Raw genomic sequence first — 19,250 nt, forward strand, 5'->3', positions numbered from 1 at the left:
GAAGAAAATCTATGCCTTTTCTCAGGCCCAGCTCTGCAACAGTTAAGTCAAATTTAGTGGCTGAGCCCTGATTTTAAGAATAGATTTTATTTTCCTTTGTTATTCTTAGTATACACACAAATATATATGTACATATATATGTATGTATGTATTTATAACATTTAAACAATAAACTATGAAGAGTAAATGCCTCACCTTTGTGTATTACATCTGGAGAGAGTTTCCTGTAATTAAGCATCTACTTGAGAACAGATTGCATGGGTCTTGAAGCCACCTTAAACTCTTGAAATAACATGTGCTTGAATAATTTACATGTGAATAATGATCTGCCTGTTGAGCCTACATTGCCACAGTGCAATGCCTTGAAACATTGCAGCAATGAACCTGAGTTGTGAGCAAAGGTTTCAGGAGAAATGGGTTGGTTAATAAAATTCCCAATCCATGAATGAAGAAAGAGTAGTAGAATGATGAGCTGGAAGAGAAGTAGGCTTGTAAAACTTGTGGGACATATTGATGTGTCAAGGGAAAGTAGCTAGAGGCAAGACTCATCAGAAACATAGTACATAAATATACAACATCTGATGAAAAATGGGAGTCTATTAGGTATGGGGAATATCTGGAGTCCTGTTCTTCATCCATTTCTTGCATTAATAGATGTTGTTCTGTCAAACTAAGAAAAATATTCTTCAAATTGTAAAACACAAAGTGACTTTTCCCCCCTCTCGAATCAAGAATGTGTTTGCAAGTCCCCTCTAAGCACCACACTGAATGTGTTTTCCCCGGGAAGAATTTTTTGACAGGTCACATTATGAATAATATCATTTCCTTCCAGTACAACTTCCTCGATCAAGCAGAATTAAGAAAGTTTGCAGCCTAGCTGGTCTCTATCCAGGCAAAACTATGCTTGGGGAAGAAGAATATGAGGCTTGTGCAGGGTCTTAACATACTAACATACTTGTATTTGCACCAGTCCTTTGTGCAAGGTGAAACGTCCAAGCCCTATGCACTTTTGTCCTTCTTTCTTTCTTTCTTTCTTTCTTTCTTTCTTTCTTTCTTTCTTTCTTTCTTTCTTTCTTTCTTTCTTTCTTTCTTTCTTTCTTTCTTTCTTTCTTTCTTTCTTTCTTTCTTTCTTTCTTTCTTTCTTTCTTTCTTTCTTTCTTTCTTTCTTTCTTTCTTTCTTTCTTTCTTTCTTTCTTTCTTTCTTTTTCTCTCTTCTCTTCTCTTCTCTTCTCTTCTCTTCTCTTCTCTTCTCTTCTCTTCTCTTCTCTTCTCTTCTCTTCTCTTCTCTTCTCTTCTCTTCTCTTCTCTTCTCTTCTCTTCTCTTCTCTTCTCTTCTCTTCTCTTCTCTTCTCTTCTCTTCTCTTCTCTTCTCTTCTCTTCTCTTCTCTTTTTTTTTTTTTTCCCCCAAGGGCAAGTTTTGAGCACCCTGGCAGGGAACCAGCTCACAGATGCTCCACATTCTCTCCCTCTTAGAAAGATAGTCCTTTTATGTAGGGAGGAAGAGGAGCTGTGAAGGTAAAGTTGGATATGAAAGAGAAAAACATTTTCCCCAATATATCAGGGTAGAGAGCTCTTGATGAAACTCTCGGCAATAATATATATGCTTTCCTATGTCAGCCTTCTATCCTGACCTCTTGCTGAAGTGAGGAAAGGACTTTCCTTGTCTGGCTTGCACTCCTGTCATCAAGAAACCAATTTCTGCCACCTGGTTTGATGGCTGTTGGCCCAGGACAGATTGTCATTTTCTTCTCCCTTCGTGTCTCTCTCACCTCTTTCAATTTTTCTTTGGATCGTCTCCCCTTTCCTCATCATCCTTAATTAAAAACATACATGCGCAACAAAAATTCTCTCATATCTGACACATCGTGTCTTCCAGACTACACATACATTCTCTGTGTTAATTCTTTAGGGGTTAATAGGTTCACTTGCAATATTTCACTCTCTCTCCTCACACTTGTCTTTCCTACTCTGCCATATGTGTCCTAAAATCTGCCTTCAATTTAGTGCTTGTTAATTTACCAAATAAAATGGAGCTCTGAAAGCTATATCATCACAACATCCTGCATTTAAATCATCTGAACACTGGGGAATGTGAAGTTCACTTTGCCCATTTTCTCTGCCTGAAGTGATGCAATGGGAAGACGATGTTGTTCTCATGGGTAGCTAGGGCATACTTCACTTAGCTACAATATGAATCAGATTATATAATAAGATACTGGATTAATTCCTTCTCGTAGTTCTGCATGGGATCCAATAGATAGCTTATAGACCAGTTCCAGATTTAGAAGGCTTTTGCTGTTGGATGATATTTTGAAAGGGTTGATGTATGTCCTCTGGGGGATGCTATGGTTCCCCCCATATGTAGCGAGGTGGGAGTTGGCCAGTTTTCCCAGTTAACTAGGAATAGGACAAGAGGTAACGGACTTAAATTGTGCTAGGAAGGTTCAGGTTAGAAAAAAAATTCTCAGAAAAAGCAGTAAGGTATTGGAACCGGCTGCCCAGGGAGTGGTGGAATCACCATCCCTGGAGGTGTTCACAAACTGTGTAGATATGGCACTGAGGGACGTTGTTAGTGGGCATGCTGGGGATGGGCTGATGGTTGGACTGGGGAATCTTAGTGGTTTTCCCAACCTTAATGATTCTATGGTTCTTTGTCAAAATCTACTATACTGTAGATGTTTCATGTGCAGTAGATTAAAATTATAAAAATGTTGATTCATAAGCCACTGATGTCAACTCTGTTTCTATTTCCCTCTGTGTTCAGAGTTGCAACAAAAGTATATGTATGTTTTCATGGACTGTAACTTCTGGAGGTAAACCGAACACAATATTGTAGCACTCCTAGCTTAATGTCTAGTTTCTTCTTTGAGTATTTTTCCCTTTACAATGTAAAAAGCGTTCCACCGTAGTAGCTGTATCTAGTACTCATCACCTAAACGCTGACCTGCTAGAATGTTCTTATTTTCTGGTTTGTACATGGCATGCAATACATCCAGATACAAGATAAAGTGTTTCTACATAAGAACAGAAGACATAATAATAAAACCATTTGTAGGAGTAAGGAATCACATAGAGCTAATTTAATGTAGCACATTTAAAAAAAAAAAATATATATATATATTGTTTTTAATGAAATCCAAGTCATATTTCCCTCTTTGGGTGCGCTCTGGAATATTTTATCAGTATGGCTAATCAGATGAATTCTGGGATATTCTATCAGTATGATATATCTGATTGATAGAGGTGTATACATGACCAGTTTCCTGTAAATCATACAAAAAAATATGCGCCATAAGTGTGTGAGTATAAATCATGTAATATCTCCCAATTCAGTTCAATTCAATTCACTTTTTTTGACCTTTTTTTCTTAAAATTTTATTTTATTTTATTCTTTTAATTATTATTATTTTTTTTAAGATGGAATTGCAATACAATACTGTTCTTTGATTGCAGGGCATCACTAAATGAGCTGGTCTGGCTATAGTTTTTGTTAGCTAATGGCCTTGAGAAGAACATTGCCATTGAAGGCAGTGAGAACTTACTGCATCTGTGAGGTCTGACTCACTGTTGCTTTCTTTCAGATAGAATAGAGGATAGAAAAACATTTTTTCCTAATGAAGTCAGAGCACTGAGGTATTTCTATATAGTTAGTTATGAAGTGTCATTGGCCTACAGGTTTTATTCTGAAATACTTGCAAGCCAGCTCGTACGTAAGCCCAAACTTGAGCACAGGCATTAAGCTTAACTGAGGGGCAAAATAAAGGATTTTGTGTTCAACTTCATGCTGATTTGGTTAGAGAGCTTTTAGGACGCTGGTGGTGTTAAGCCAGCTGGTTCAGAGCAAGGACAGAACTAGCAATCCATTATCCTCGTCTCATGAAGTAGGGATACTCTTCTTCACTGAGAAAAGCAAAAGGGAGTCTGCATTACTGAGGTGTGAGGGTTGTTTTTAAAAAAACCTTTCTGGCACTGAAAATTGAAGAGATCTTTGTACACATTCAAGCAGTAAGAATAAGGAAAGTTGTGAGTCTCTTGTGTAATGCCAATTTAAACAAGCTGAAATCTTGGCCTGTAAGTGATTAATTCAAATTACAAAGTAAACAGGGGAGGAAGTTGGTGAAAACTGATGTTATTTACGGAAGGGCATCCTTAAAACTGTGTTGCAGTGGGAAGTTGGAGACACAAGCATCTGCCATGTGGATAAATTTAGCTATAAAACCTGGTTCCCTTATAGTCAGTGGAGCATACCTATTGAATCTGGGACTTAGTTCACTTGCTTTCCAGGGAGAATTTTTGTCTTGTTTGAACAGATCTGGAATTTTGACAGAGGTGTTTGATTGGAATAAATGGAGCGTTCCTATCAAATGCAGGTAACTAATGAATCCATGAGTAAGCTCCATTAATTTCAATACAGTGCTAAATGTGTTAAATGTTATGAGAGGTTGTTGCATACATGCACTTACCAATTTTCTTAATGGTAAGTTCTAGCTGATTTTAATCATTTTATATAATTCCTTTTATATGTATTATAAAATAACTTATTATAATTATTAATAATCACTTATTACAATTCATTTTGTATTCCATAGGACTTCAAATGAGCAATATTTCTGAATCTAGGAAGGTAAATGAACATTTGTTCAGTGGTATAAAAAACAGGAAAATTATCTGAAATAACTTTTCTGGTAGGATTTCCCATTTAAAAAGAGTTTTAGTTACTGCCTTCATTTTCAGATAAACTGTTTCAGGCCCAGAGAAAATCTCTATCAATTCTCAACACAGAACAAATTTTGCTTATGTAATAATCCAATTTTCTGCCCCCCCAAATAAGATTTATGTTATATAAAAAACCCAGCAGTAATAAACAGTGTAGTGTAAACAGAATGATATAATTCACATTCTTATTTTGCAATGCATAATTTCGCAAGTATTTATAGACAATGCTGACATCACAAGAAGAAGCACTAATATAAAATTCCCTTATTTACTAAATTCATCAGTGGTAGAGTCTTTTCATTCATGGAGTTTTAGGAAGCGTAACTTTCAGAGTAGAAAAGCAGTCAAGAAGGAATGTCTATGAGATATAACAGGTCATTCGCCCTCATCTTAGCATCCTTGTGAGAAACTTGAATGATATGCATAACATTTAATATTTAATTCAATTTACGCACATTTAAAGAAAGTATTTTGTCCTTTCCATATGCATACTTTCCTACATCCCATCTCCATGTTTCTGAACTTCCTGTGTGGACTTTGATCAACATAGCTTCTTGATAGGAAATTTAATCCTGCTGCAGGTTTTACAGTAAAGGTATATAAGTGCAAATCAGGTGATTTTTCTGGACCTGCTGCTCAGTCCTCTCAGATGCCTTCTTGAACTGTGGAGTGGCAAACCAGGCAGAGTATTCCAGCTGCTATCTTACTAGCACTGAGAGGTGTATTAACTTTTCTTGATCTGTTGGCCATATGTTTAATGTAATCAGTTTTATTTTATCTGTGATCAGAGTATGCTATTGGCTCATTTTCAACTTGGCACCATTTCCTCCAAGTTCTTTTCATCAAGGCAAAAATGTCTATAAAGATATATATATCCCTGCTGGGGAAGCAGGAAAAATGCAGTTTTAAAATACAGAAATACATTCTTCCTCTTCTCTTGAAGAAACAAATAAAGAAAAAAAAGTAATAATAATAATATTTATCTAAAACATTGAATATGTGCTTGGAAAGAATGATTGTGCTGAAAGGAGGCAACCAAAATCTGTTGTTGCAAGGTAGCTCAATGTCATGGTTTTGCAATTTTGTAATTTTGCTATCAGTATTACACATCATAATGCAGGTAGATTTTAGGTTAACCCATGACATTCCAGATGAAGCAGAATCTCTAAATTTGAATGAATCCTAAATTCTATAACTGTCAATAATTCATTCACTCTGAAATACAAAATTACCAGCCTTTTGAGAATATCTTCACCAAAATTTCAAATGCAGAGTTAGAACTGCATGTTGTTAAAATCAATACTAATAGAGAATGCAAGATAAGCATTTTTTCATATTAGTTATAAGAAAAAGGTTATGGTTTTAATTTTTTTTATTTTTATTTTTTAAATAGTCCTCTATGGGATGCCATTTATGCATGATTTTTTTTCCTGAAAAGAAATTGTAAAAAAAACCTATAAGCAGAAAATGAAGTTCCAGTGATATAAGTGAAATTTTGTCATTAGCCGTTAGATGATAAGTAGGCAGATGTTTCTTGAAATCCTTCATAGTATGCAGAACATGCTTTCATTGTGCTTCCTGGCAGTATATGAAAATATGCCGTATTTGGAAACATAATGATCAGTTCTGTTAAATCATGTTCAATCAGCTTATATAATAACACCTATATTTTGTTATTCATTTCAGATTTCAGAGACCTATGCCTTCCTACCGAGAGAAGCGGTGACACGATTTCTAATGAGTTGCTCAGAGTGCCAGAAAAGAATGCATTTAAACCCAGATGGAGCAGATCATAAAGGTAGTTTTAGTGTCAAACAGTGAGATGTAAAGTAATTTTATTTCTAATACCATTGATATTTTCCTAGCTTATGTGAAGGTTCATAAAAATTTGGTAGACTGGAACAGTTCAATAAGTCAGATCATCTCATTTACTTAAGCTGGAAGGTAGTGAATCTTCTGCTTTTGCTTAAGGATGGAGTGTAATACCATCTGCACCCTTGATAGAAAAATGATTTTATCTGGAGGAAATCATTTATTTTTCTATGGAAATGTTTATATGAAGGCTTAAACATAAGGAAGAGATAGGATGCATGTGCTGTAGTCACTTAGGATAGAAGAACTCATCACTTTTCAGGTCTTGAACTTGATTTTCATTTTTCTTTAGGAGATTTCCATCTGCACAGCCTACAAGCAATTGAAAATGCCAAAGTTAGAACTGAATGACATAACTGTCTGACTTTGACTGCAAAGTAGGCTGAAGTAGCTTCCACAACCAACATATAATGCATAATAAATGTTTTTATTACAGATAATGGAAAACCACCAACACTGGTGACCAGCATGATTGATTACAATATGCCAATTACTATGGCCTATATGAAACACATGAAGCTGCAGCTACTAAATTCACAGCAAGATGAGGTACAAACTGAAATCTTTTAAGTTTGTTTTTCTTTTCTCATATATTCTTTGATGCGTGTATTTGTGGTAGCCAAGAAACAGAACTGAAAGTTGATACTGATGTCATCTTTGTAATTTCATTGCTACAATAGCGACGGAAATCAAACCAAGGCTGCGTATATGTAATCAGTGTGAGAGAAAATGTCATGACTTAATGCCCTTCCATGGTAATATGCTTTACTGCTTCAAAGAACCTGAAGGTGTCCTTTCACTGACCAGAAAGGATGAAGTGGGCTGCTGAGTATAATCTTAGTGTTATGCTCAGCAGCGACTTTCATTCTCTACTTCTAGAAAGCAGCAACATTTACAGCTGAAATGAATGCCATGATTCTCTTCAGGTTAGTATCCAGGATACAACACATTTTGGTGGGAATCCCTAGCCACATCAGTTCAAATCTTTAAGACAAAAAACTTGCTTTATTGACAAATAAGAGTAGGATTTTCTCATGAAACTTCAAATTAAATTGAAGGGAAAAAGAAGAAAGTAGGCTGAGAATTAAGTTTCTTCAGGGAGTCAAGTCAAATTGCAGTTATTTTATTTCAAAAATAATTCCTGTGATTTATTCCAATTTTTCTTGAATCTTAAGCACTACTTCATCAGTTGGAGGCCACCTACCAAGCGATATGTAATAAATTCATTTTGCTAGAAATGTGTTCATTTACCATTTGAGCTGCCAAATACTTAGAAGCCCAGCTACGTGCCAGCCAAAAAACAATCCTACATGCTGTGTCCTTCTGCCTAACTACAGGATTGTTTTTAGTAAAGAAAATCATCAAAAACAACCTTAGCAGCTGGATTATGTCAGAGATTCGGATTGACTCAAGAGTTCTGTGGAGTCAGCTAGGTTTTGTTTTGTAATAAGTAGATGCTGGCTATTGGTGGAGAGGTATGAATTATTCAGCATCCCATAGATTGGGAATCTTTGTCTCACTTCTGCCTTTATAAATAAAATAAATAAATAAATTTATAAATAAATAAAAAAATTATTTATTTTTATTTTTTATTTTCATATTTTATTGGGAAGGGTGTAGGTAGAGATCCCTTACTGAGATCTTCACACAAATATAGCCTGGTCTTCTTTCCCTCCTATGGAGTCTCCCCTCTGTGTGCTGCCCCTTTATGGGAATCTGACAGCAGGATTCCAAGCAGCAGGAGGTAAGAGGCTTTATCCTGTGTAGCAGCCTTAGGGTTTAAAGGACTTTTTGGTTTCCCCACTTCCCCTCTTTGACAGTTACTCATCCCGCAGTAGGATCAGGCACTCATAATGGATCAGGGCCATCTGCCACAGTGCCTCTATAGCCTGAGTGTTTTGGTATAGTTCTTCTGACCTGATGACTGATATTTAAATTGGTTTTTCATCTAGATGAACCAGTCACAGAGATACAGGGGCAGCAGGAAGCAGCATTACTCGGTATCTTCCTTCCTGGTTCAGTTTTGTAGCTCTGATCTCATTGTGCATGAAATATCTGCAGTGATGTTTTTATGAAGAGAAAAGTAGTTTTTGATGCATTTCAGCCATGTTGTGTTTTCCTGGGCAGAACAGGCACAAAGGAAGTCCTCAAATAATCATTTATGTCCTTTCTCAAAGCAGTTTTGCTAAGAATTTATTTTTTGCTCCAGACTGCACATTTGTTGCACCGAGAAAGAAATGGCAGTGAAAATATTACTGTGCAAAGCAGAAAGATTTCATGCACTTGAAATCGTGCTTGGGTTTGTAGGAAGGCTCTGTTTCCAAGGTTTCATCAGTCACATCTCTGTTCTTATGGAGGGGGTGGAATTGAGACTGGAGTGAACTTGGATGCCACAACAAGCCAGCACAGCAATTGAAAATCTCCAAATTCTCTCATTCTCAATTCATTTTTCATATGAGGCCATCAACAAAACAGAAACAGGCTTAATCTAAAAGAAGAATGGACAATCTAAAAGGCACAAATGAGAAATACCAGTGTGCCTCAACAGAGTCACAGTGTTCCAGAAGGTCTGGAGAAATTTGTGTCCTGATCTTGCTCTTTGAGAAAGCAACACACATTTCTGCTAAATCCCAGTGCCAACTCAGTGTGTATCTTGACCCCATCTGTCTGGAGCACAAGCCTGGTGGCCACCAGCTCTGCACAGCTCTCATCCAAGGGCAATATTCCTGATATTTGCCGCGCTGTAGCTGAGGTGTTTCCTTCCCCATCCAGGCAAGGTAAAGCAGTGCCCACAAGAGAAGCCCTCACTCTCCCATTCCATTTATTTATTTATTTAATAATACAACTTTAGAAACAAGCTATGTTTGTTTTAATATTTGACATTACCATGGAGTGACAGTGCAGAAAAGTATCACCTTGCATATTGTCCATCTCTTACTCTTGGACGTCATTTGGCAGTGCCAAACTTTCAACAAGAGATGTGACTGCAGGGAACTTCACTTCCAAAAATGACAGAAATGCCCACGCAAGCTGGAAGCAACACCAAGATCCTCAAGATGAACTGATAGGGCCAACTGCTTAGGCAGAAGAAAGCAACCACGTTAGCATCTGTAGAAACCAGTTCACAGTAAATGCACAGTAAATAAAGTTGAAAATGTTGCTGTTTTTCTAGGTTACTTCTGGTAATCAACCCAAATAAAAATAGTCAGAGTTCTCCCAGATAGTTTTGTTTTAATTCAACAACAACCAAGCAAATGAAAAACCCCATATAAATTGGAGAAGTCCCCTCAGGGGACACTGTATTTTATTATTTATTTTTTTTTCTGTATATTCTTTAAGTGGCTTTTATTCCTGGTAGGAGTAATTATTTCAGAAAAGTTGTTACTGAAAATACATTGCTGTAGGTTTCTGAATTGCCACCACAGCTTGCAGAATAAGACTCGTGAGAGATAAATTTTTAGTCCATGAGTGGATGTGGGGGGACTGAAATGAGTGATGTTAAACATGTACTATATACATGTTAACCTTGTATGTGAACATCTGCTGGACAAAGTCTCAAACTGTTTTGTAACTGGGGACAAAATTTCTTATTGGGACTTTTTGTGCTCTAGTAGAGATTTGGTAATTGGACTTGATTGATTAATCATATTAAATATGTGTGAGGTAGAATAAATTTCAAGTGATTCTCACGTGATCGCATTACTTTGGTTTTCCACTGACTGTCATTTGAGCATGATAAACAGTCTTCAAAATTTTCACAGATGCTTCCCTAAACATAATAGCAGTGTAGGGGTGAAATCATATTGAGGGAACTTGGTTGTGGATTTTTCCTAGATCATTTGGAAATGTTTTAATGTAATTAGAAATCAAAGGGTTACCTGCCTTGCCTAGGAAAAGTAGAGAATTCAGGTACGGACTATGGAGAACACTCCTCAATCACGTTTGAGTAACAAGGACTTTGCGTGGGGTCTCCAGTTACAACTCTCTTTTACAAAATGCTATGGAAACAGTTACGAGTGTGGTAACAGAATGTCGTCATAGTCGATCAAATTGCATTTGTCAGACTAACATATCACTAAGTGCTGCATGTTCTTTGTTCTTCTTTATGTGCTCTGCTTGTTTGCTTATGTACACAAGTATTAGCATGAATATGTTCTGTGCCAGAGACAAAGGAAATGGAGTAAGTGAGCCCCACATAAAAAGTGAACAGCATCCAGTGCTTTCTGACATGTCTCTGAAACTTTCAAATTGTAGGATGAAAGCTCTATAGAAAGTGATGAGTTTGATATGAGTGACTCTACGAGGATGTCAGCTGTGAACTCTGACCTCAGCTCAAATCTCGAAGAAAGAATGCAAAGTCCTCAGAATCTCCAGGGCCAGCAGGATGGTAAGGCTCTCCTTTCATACAGAAAATGTGCTATTGTCTTGTCTCCTTCCCATTCTGTACTTTCATTTAGTACCTGCTGTGTCCTTCACTTCATAGTGTGTTTCATTAGGCAATTTGAACTATATGTTCCCTTTGTCTCAGCATGAAGAGAATGAAGCTGGTTGGTTTTTTCCCCTTTCCTTTCCCCCCCCCAAGTTAATTTATTTGTTGCTTAGGCAACAGGTGAGTGGTTAGACCACTGTATGTTTAGTACTATTTTACTATTTTTATATACCAAGTGTGATTCTGTACAGGCATAAAAGGAAATGAATCTGAAACTTTACCAAGGCAATCCAGAAGGCTGAAAAAGTTGTTTTTGCTGGTTGAAATGGGGAAGAAAGAAGAAGGATGTAAGAGATGTTTGAATGCTAGGAACTGGGATGTGTTATTCAGAGTAAAGGATATAAAAAACAAACTCCAACAGGGAAACAGATGTATAGAAAAGAGAAGCAGCAGCATTATGAATCTGAACATTAACATTTCTGTTTTAGTTGTAACATAGACCTGATTTGTTGATGAAAGAGACAGAAGTTTTACTATGTGCAAAAGGTGGATAGAGGTGTATTCTTTTACTCTGTTGCCTGGTTTGGACTCAAATTTCTCTTTGGTTTGGAGCTCACACAAGGTTTGTCCTGTATAGACAGTGACTCATGGGTGGCACGAGTGAGCAACACCCAAAGTGCAGATCTGTTCTATTGCTATTAAATATAACATACTGATATTCTGTACTTGTTATTCCATAATTTCCTAAACATGTGTGCCAATTTAGAAGAGTTTCTTGTATTTCTCCTGGACCACGAATATATGGAATTTGATAGTTAAGCTGGATTTTTTCCACTTAAAGCATCATCATCAGTTGTTAGCTTGTAAGCTGTGTAGGTAAGAATGCATGTGTTGCATTGAGGCTGACAGGATCTGGTTATAGATAGGAACTTCTGCTGTGTCACTTTCTAGACAAACAAAGAAACAAATAAATAAATATTTGAGGAGGATGTTTATGTTAATTTCCTGTGCCAGATTTTAACCACAGCCACTTTTTCTCTTAGTGTCCTTAAATTATCACAAAATGTGTGTAAATATGTTGACTAAAGGAGTGCTACTCTAGGAGTAGGGGAAGATAGTTCACTTTGCTGGTGGAGTCTGACTTAATACTGCTAAGTTAGAGTTTTCAGAGATACTTTGGAAACCGTTGAGTTTATGTGTCTGACTTTGGGAGAAAAACTGTGTCTTAGAGGTTACTGCTTACATAAATAATATGTTTTACATATGAAATGTTTCTTAATAGGCAACTGAGTGCATGTACATATATGTACATGAGGTAGAAATTTTAGCGCAACAAGCTATGGCGAAATGATTTACATGCATGTCTTAATGCATTCTTTAGCCAGAGTCATGCAGTACATCTGATCATAGCAGAACATATGTATGAATGATAAAATGCCAAAAATCTGTCACTTGTAATTAATACCTGTGACAAATAAATGCACTGTGTGTGTGTGATCTGCAGGTAGCATGATCGTACAGAATTGCATCAAATCTCTCTGCTTTCTTCCCCTCTTCCCAGATGGCACTTTCTCACCTTCCTAAAGCAATCCTATTTCTCCTGATGCTTCTTCTGACTAAAATATTTTCTAACCAAGAAATTTGGAATAACATCTCTTCCTGACATGGTTTTCCAGTGTTAGATGTGACCAAGCTGCAGACATGAGAAAGGGTAGTTGTAGCAACGCTGTTTCAAGATAGGCAAGGAGAATCATAGAATCATAGAATTACTTGGAAAAGACCTCAAAGTCCAACCTCAGCCTAACCATAGTACCCTAACTCTAACAACCCTCTGCTAAATCATATCTCTGAGCACTGCTTCCAAATGGCTCTTAAGCACATCCAGGGATGGTGACTCAACCACCTCCCTGGGGAGCCTATTCCAGTGTTTAACTACCCTTTCTGTAAATAAGTGTTTCCTAACATCCAATCTAAACTTACCTTGGCGCAACTTGAGGCCATTTCCCCTCATCCTGTCACCTGTCACCAGTGAGAAGAGACTTGCCCCGCTCTCACTGTAAGCACCTTTCAGATACTGGAAGAGAGCGATAAGGTCTCCTCTCAGCCTCCTCTTCCCCAGACTAAACAGCCCCAGCTCCCTCAGCCTCTCCTCGTAGGGCTGATTTTCCAAGCCCTTCACAAGTCTCGCTGCCATTCTCTGGACCTTCTCCAGTGGCTTATATTCAACCAACTGTCGATCAGCACACCAAGGTCCCTTTCCATCAGGCAGCTTTCCAGCCACACCTCCCCAAGCCTGTAGGGTTGCTTGGGGTTGTTGTGACCAAAATGCAGGAAGCTGAAGGAGAAACTGAAAGAAATTGTGAGGAAGGAGAAAAAAAAGAAATGATAGCAGAGGGCAGGAAGAGAAACAGATTGGAAGAAATCAGTGAATGCTGGAACATAGGGAAGGAAGTGGTACTGGAAGGAGGGAAGACAAAGGGGAAAAGTGAATGTAGCAATAGTGTTCTTTTTGCTGTCACAGTTTTTACTGTAAAATTTCACAAATGTAACGCTTTATTACAGTGCATGCTCATGCAAATTAGGACTTAAGTGCATATGCACGTGTCTAAAGTGATTCCTCTCCCTTTCCCTCAAGCTATTTTATATGTCTATGAGAGTTTATGTCAGCCACCATATTCGGTCTGCCTGTAAAGACACCTGGTGTCTGGCTTATCTAAAACATGTCTGCTGCATTCGAGCAAGTGGAAGCTTACTGCTGTGTGTGACTATGAACACATGGCTGGGAATGGTGCCTGTGGTGGAATGGGACAGCACGCATCGTTTGCTGCTGCAAGTGTGCCCTCACTGGGGTAAGGTCTGCTAGCAGGAATAATATGCAAATAGGAATCACTGCTGCCTGGGTTGGATTAAGGACAGATCGTATGTAGCCAGAGATTGTCCATTCTGTCACTGTGTGTTTACATGGCCTTTCATCTAAGAATATTTTGGGATATCTATCATTCTCTTCCATGGATTTCAACTGATTAACGATATTATATACACAGAGTTGGTGTACTCAAGGGGAATGCATAGTGGGCCTGACCATGCCACCAGGGTTTAAATGAAGACACCCCCCTTTCCATTTCAGTTGTCAGAGTGCAGTAGCATGCTGACACTATAACCATTAAAGAAAACAAAGTGTTTACATGCCTTCATATTGGGGGTTATAACTATATATAAAACTATATTGTATTTGGATTTGGAAATCCATTGCAGAGCTAATACTAGAAAATTTGACCTCTGATTTCTCAACAACTTCCAGTCTAGTATTCTGTGTTCTCTGCTTCTCATGGTTAGGTCATTTTAACCTAAGTAGAATAAAGGCAATTACGAGAGCCACCCACAGTATGGGCTGAAAGTGATAGACTTCTGCATCCAGAAATATCACGGTCAGCAGGAAAACTGCTGAGAAGGAAGATGCAGAGGGGGAAGGTGTGCATTTGCTTGTAACAGATGGGTGTTGTACTAAAAATGGGTGTAGGTGCTGCATAAAAGTCCTGAGCTCTGCAAACATGCCAAAGCTTTGTGAGATGCACTGTATAAAATACAGTAATTAAAAGTGAATGAAAAAAATAGGAAAATCTGATGTATTTTGCACATAGTAGTGAATCCACAACAACACTGTAAAAGAGAATTCTCACTTTAAGGTAGACTTTGAATGCTTTTAAATAACAGATCCCTGAGTCACACCTGCTAGTGGATGGCTGAAAATAGCACCCTGAGCACCTGCAGGGCTGCTGCAACTGTGGGGGAGGAGTTGGAAAAGAGCTGCTGCTCTTCCCTGGGGAGTTAGAAAAGGAAAGCAGTTCTAATTTGCAATTGGTTTGCTCCCCAGCTGCGTTTAGGGTAGGGCTATCTGGTTACTAGTCCCTGGGAACTGCTTTCCCTAGCAGCCAGCTGGATAATAGGGCTGAAAATTGCTGAAGTGTGCCTTTCTCTTTTGCACTCACTCCACTTAGTTGCTCCTATTTTCTTATTCACCTATTCTGGCAGTCTTCTGTTCATTTTGTCTGCTTCCCTATAGCATGTTATGACTCCCTTATCCTAAGCTTGTTCTTGGGGTGAGTGCTGCGTTCTGGCTATCTGCAGGCAAAACTGCTTGAGGGATGGCTTTAATTCTGCTTTTTACTAATAATGCTCTAGGGACTTGGCTGTGGCTGGATCAAAATGTTTTTGCTCTTGTTTAAGAGCGCAGACTGTAGACAAGAATTGCCAATTGAATCTGAAATAAAGGAGCTTGTTTTGTTTTTGTTTTTTATTTTATCAGGAACTCTTTGCCTGAATCTCTATGAAATGCTTTTTTTTCTTTTGTAGAGAACTTGTACAGCTAGAAGTAACGAGGGGTAAATGTTACGTTTTACGCTATGAGCTGTTGAGTAGAAATCAGGTAGGAGTCTATTTGACTATAATTTAATGCAAGATGGAGAATCCTCCTATATGCGATATCTTTCATTCTACTAAGGTGCAGCAAAACATTTTAATGCTTTTGTTTGGATTTGAGTGGAGGGGTTATGTTATCTTTATTCCAGTTTGTAGAAAATGATGCAGATATATAAGTACATGTAAATATATAGAGCTCCCCTCACAGATACTGTATAGAGACTGTGCTCATAGGTTGATAGCTATAGCAAAATATGTTATGATTCAGTATATGACAGGAGTTGTATTATAATCTTGGATGTGGAGATTAGTAATAAGCTTTTCCCAGTTATCAGTGTGTAGTGTATTGGGTTATAGTACTGTGATGTGGTGGACAATTGCATTCAGGTAGTTTGTGGTCATTTGGATGATGCTCATGCTGTTTCCCTAGCTTGTTCACAATCCCAGGCTTTTCACAGTATTTAGTTAGGAGATGTGGATGTTTGCATTAACCATTTTATCCACACAAATGGTTTTTGTGGCAAATGGAGGTATTGGAGTTAATCATGTAAGCTCCTGTTTTGTACATCAGTTGATAATCTTTAATTAAGATTATAATTAAGATTATATTACTTATTTCACCTGAAGTAAGATTCAGTTGTTAAAACTCTATGCAAGATGTGGAGTTTGCTGGACCCGTGCTGTTGTTTTGTTCTCTCTGGATTGAACGCTAGCCAAAACTGTAATCCATCTTCCCATTCTCAATTGGTTGTACTGTAGTACTTCTTTCTGCTTTTACTTCTATTCCATTAAAACATGGACTCACTGTCTTACAGTACTGAGTTTTCTTTTTCCACAATGTGATTTAAGTGAGATGCATGGGATCAAGCATATGTTACAGGTTCAGGCCAAAGTGAAGATAGATTGGTAAAGGAGTGTACTGGGGTAAATTGTCCCCAGTGTTGCCTATGTTTTTTGCCATGCTCTTGATGTTGAATAAAGCAAGTGGTAAAAATAAAAACAACATGCAAGCAGAAGATATTCAACATTAAACCCACTGCAATATTTTTGCTGCTAATTACGATATCTCTGTGGAAATGTTATTTTGCATTAAGGGATTTTGCCACTGATTTCTCTTGGAGCGCTGAAAGGCTTTACAAATATGCTTGTTGTCTATGAGGACAAATTGCACATGACTTCCACGATGGCATGAAAGATTAACCAAAATGTTTGTGGGATTTGGGTATTTTTACTTAAAATTTTGATGTCTTTAGGCTTCAAAATGAAGCACCTGACACTTCTATAGCACATGGAATGGACTGAAATAACCACACAAAGTGACAAAGCAGTAATTACAATATTGAACATAAAGAGCAGCCTACTGGTTTTCCTCCACGCAACCTCCCATACAAATAAAAAGCCTTTTAATTTGGGAGTTTTTCTGTGGTTTGACTGGCTTTATTTGCAATTTGTAGATTATACTAACACAGTTATATTGCTATAAAAGTTGCTTATTATGCTTGTACTTTATACAAGACATTAGGCTGATTAGCATTTTACCCTAAAGCAAAAGGTAGTTTTTTGCTAAATAGTGGGGGTTTGAGCTGATTAAGAATGGAGGAAGTAGCACTGTTATCTTATAAGTAGTGTAGAAAAAATCTTTTCTTTGCAGACCATTTAAAACTACAGTTCAAGTTGGGGCCAGGAGAGCTCCTAAATTTTGAGTTGAATTTCTACCTTCTGGTTTTGCTCAAGCTGGTGAAACTTGCAATGTTTTGGGCAATAACCTCAATACTTACTATTAAGGATGAAGCAATAAATATGAGTGTACTGAGTGAGATCTATGATACTTCTCTGTCACATGGTAGTGGAGAAGAAGAAATGCATGCAGTACCATCATGGCAATGCTGGTAATATAGCACTTTCCATACAGTGTTTTGTGATCTTGATCTAATTTCCCTGGAAAGGAAAGCCCGCTGATACAGTTAGGTTTTACCTTTCCCTTATCTTGCAAGGCTGAGCAGACACAGCAGAAGCTGAGGGAGGGCAGCAAGTACATCCCACAGATGAGGGCTGAGACACATTGGCAAGAGGGTATGAGGGAGCTTCTGAGCTTAGCAGTCTGTTCTGAGGATAAGCAAAGGTCTCTTGTCTCTGCAGCTCTCAATCTGCCACCTATCCCAAGCACAAGATCTGTTCCTGAATCAACCACAAGATTGCAGAGTCATGTGTGCTTGTTTCTGAATAAGTCTTTAGGCTGCACTGAAGTGCTACCATACTCTTGTCAAAATTACAGATGTTCCTTTACACAGAGAGTTAGGTATATTATATTGCTCCATTTTAGAAAATTAATATCATTTTTACCTAAGCAGACTTAAAGTCAACCTGAGAGCTTGGCATACAGTGACACTATTATTTTGCCTCAGTGGAGCTACACCTGGAGTGATCTGGCCCATCAGATTTGCTTTGATGTAATTGGATTTACGCTAATATATTTAGGAGTGAAGAAAAGAAAACATGCTGAAATGAGAACAGAGACAGATAATTGTACTAAACATTTTCCACCAGTGTTTTAAGGGCTTCTTTGGAGGTGACATGCTATCAGTGCAAAAGGCAAGATGAGTGACACTGTCAGGACTCTTGAGCACTGCTAAGATGTCAGGGATATTGCATTTTACTGAACCTGTGAAACAGTTTGAAGTGTTAGTGCTTATGTGTTAGAAATTTTAGTCCTTAGCATCATTGAGGATCCTCTGGAGATCCTGCTGGGCGGACTTTTTTTCAGCAAGTCATGTGTTTTAACATACTGTCTGCTTACTTTTGAGGCAGCTTATGCTTAACCTGTCATCATAACACTGATAGAGTAGAATCTTCCTTTGTGTCATTATACAACTCAAATATGTTTTAGGTATTGATTGACACTGTCTCTCCATGCAGAACATGCCTTCCTTCCTCCAAGTGAGCACATGGCTGAGACCAGAACTCCATTAAGTGGGTGAACAAGCCTAATCAGATTGGGCTTTCAACCCAGGATTTGGATATGAGCACCTCTCTCACTGATGTGTAGTGCAGAGATTACTTTTATAGTTGACTCTTTTCATTTGAAAAGCTACTGTACATTCATTATCTGGTTGCGGTGTTGCAATCCTGTGAGTTGACTGGACTGAATATTTATTTCCCCCCTCATTTCAGTTCTAATTGTGTCTTCTCTTGTCTTTTTATAAGTTGTGTTCTTTCCTTGATGACTTTGTATTCTTTTTTCTGTCTTATACTGTAATTTGTTTTAGAGACTAAAATATTATTAAACATGAATTATGCATTTAGCAGACTCTCAGCTATAGTGTGACTGTTGGATTGCAAGCAGCGAACAATCCCATTTCCCGTACCACCCTCCCAGCTGCGCAACTGTCACTTTCTATTATGCTTGCCTTGAACAATTGAGTGTGCCTTCTAATGACAATAATTGCCTCAAAATTGTTTGTCATGTTTGGCTTGTTAGCAACAAACTACTAACTGTTGGTTACAATCAAGTTCACTGCTATTATTCCATAATTACATAAGGGAATACTTTCAACCAATAATAGCTCAGAAATGAGAATTATCTTTTCAAAAGTAATGCTAAAATGCTTGCAGAACAGTCACTCTATTAACAGCCACTCTTTTTACCCGAGTAGTCTGGTGTTGAAGCCTACTCCTGTGTGAAAGTCTAGCCACACACCTTTGTCCTTTTACATCTTCAGAACAGGTCTATGGGTTGCAGCAGCGACATACAGGTCCTCTGTCAACAGAAGTTTCACTTTGTCAATACTCAACCTACCAAGCTCTCTCTTTCTTA

At 37.9% G+C, this 19,250-nt stretch overlaps 1 protein-coding gene across 4 annotated transcripts in view; it reads left to right on the forward strand.

Annotated features, from left to right (window-relative positions):
• Positions 1-19,250, forward strand: part of NOL4 (nucleolar protein 4) — a 192,290-nt gene that overhangs the window by 39,896 nt on the left and 133,144 nt on the right. For all 4 annotated transcript variants that reach the window (XM_072327611.1, XM_072327613.1, XM_072327612.1 and 1 more), the window contains exons 3-5: positions 6,403-6,514; positions 7,025-7,137; positions 10,843-10,975. In XM_072327611.1, coding sequence (XP_072183712.1) covers positions 6,403-6,514; positions 7,025-7,137; positions 10,843-10,975 — 358 coding nt within the window. The remainder of the gene's footprint in view (positions 1-6,402; positions 6,515-7,024; positions 7,138-10,842; positions 10,976-19,250) is intronic.

This window comes from Excalfactoria chinensis, chromosome 2 (genome assembly GCF_039878825.1).
Source record: "Excalfactoria chinensis isolate bCotChi1 chromosome 2, bCotChi1.hap2, whole genome shotgun sequence".
Classification (NCBI taxonomy): Eukaryota; Metazoa; Chordata; class Aves; order Galliformes; family Phasianidae; genus Excalfactoria; species Excalfactoria chinensis.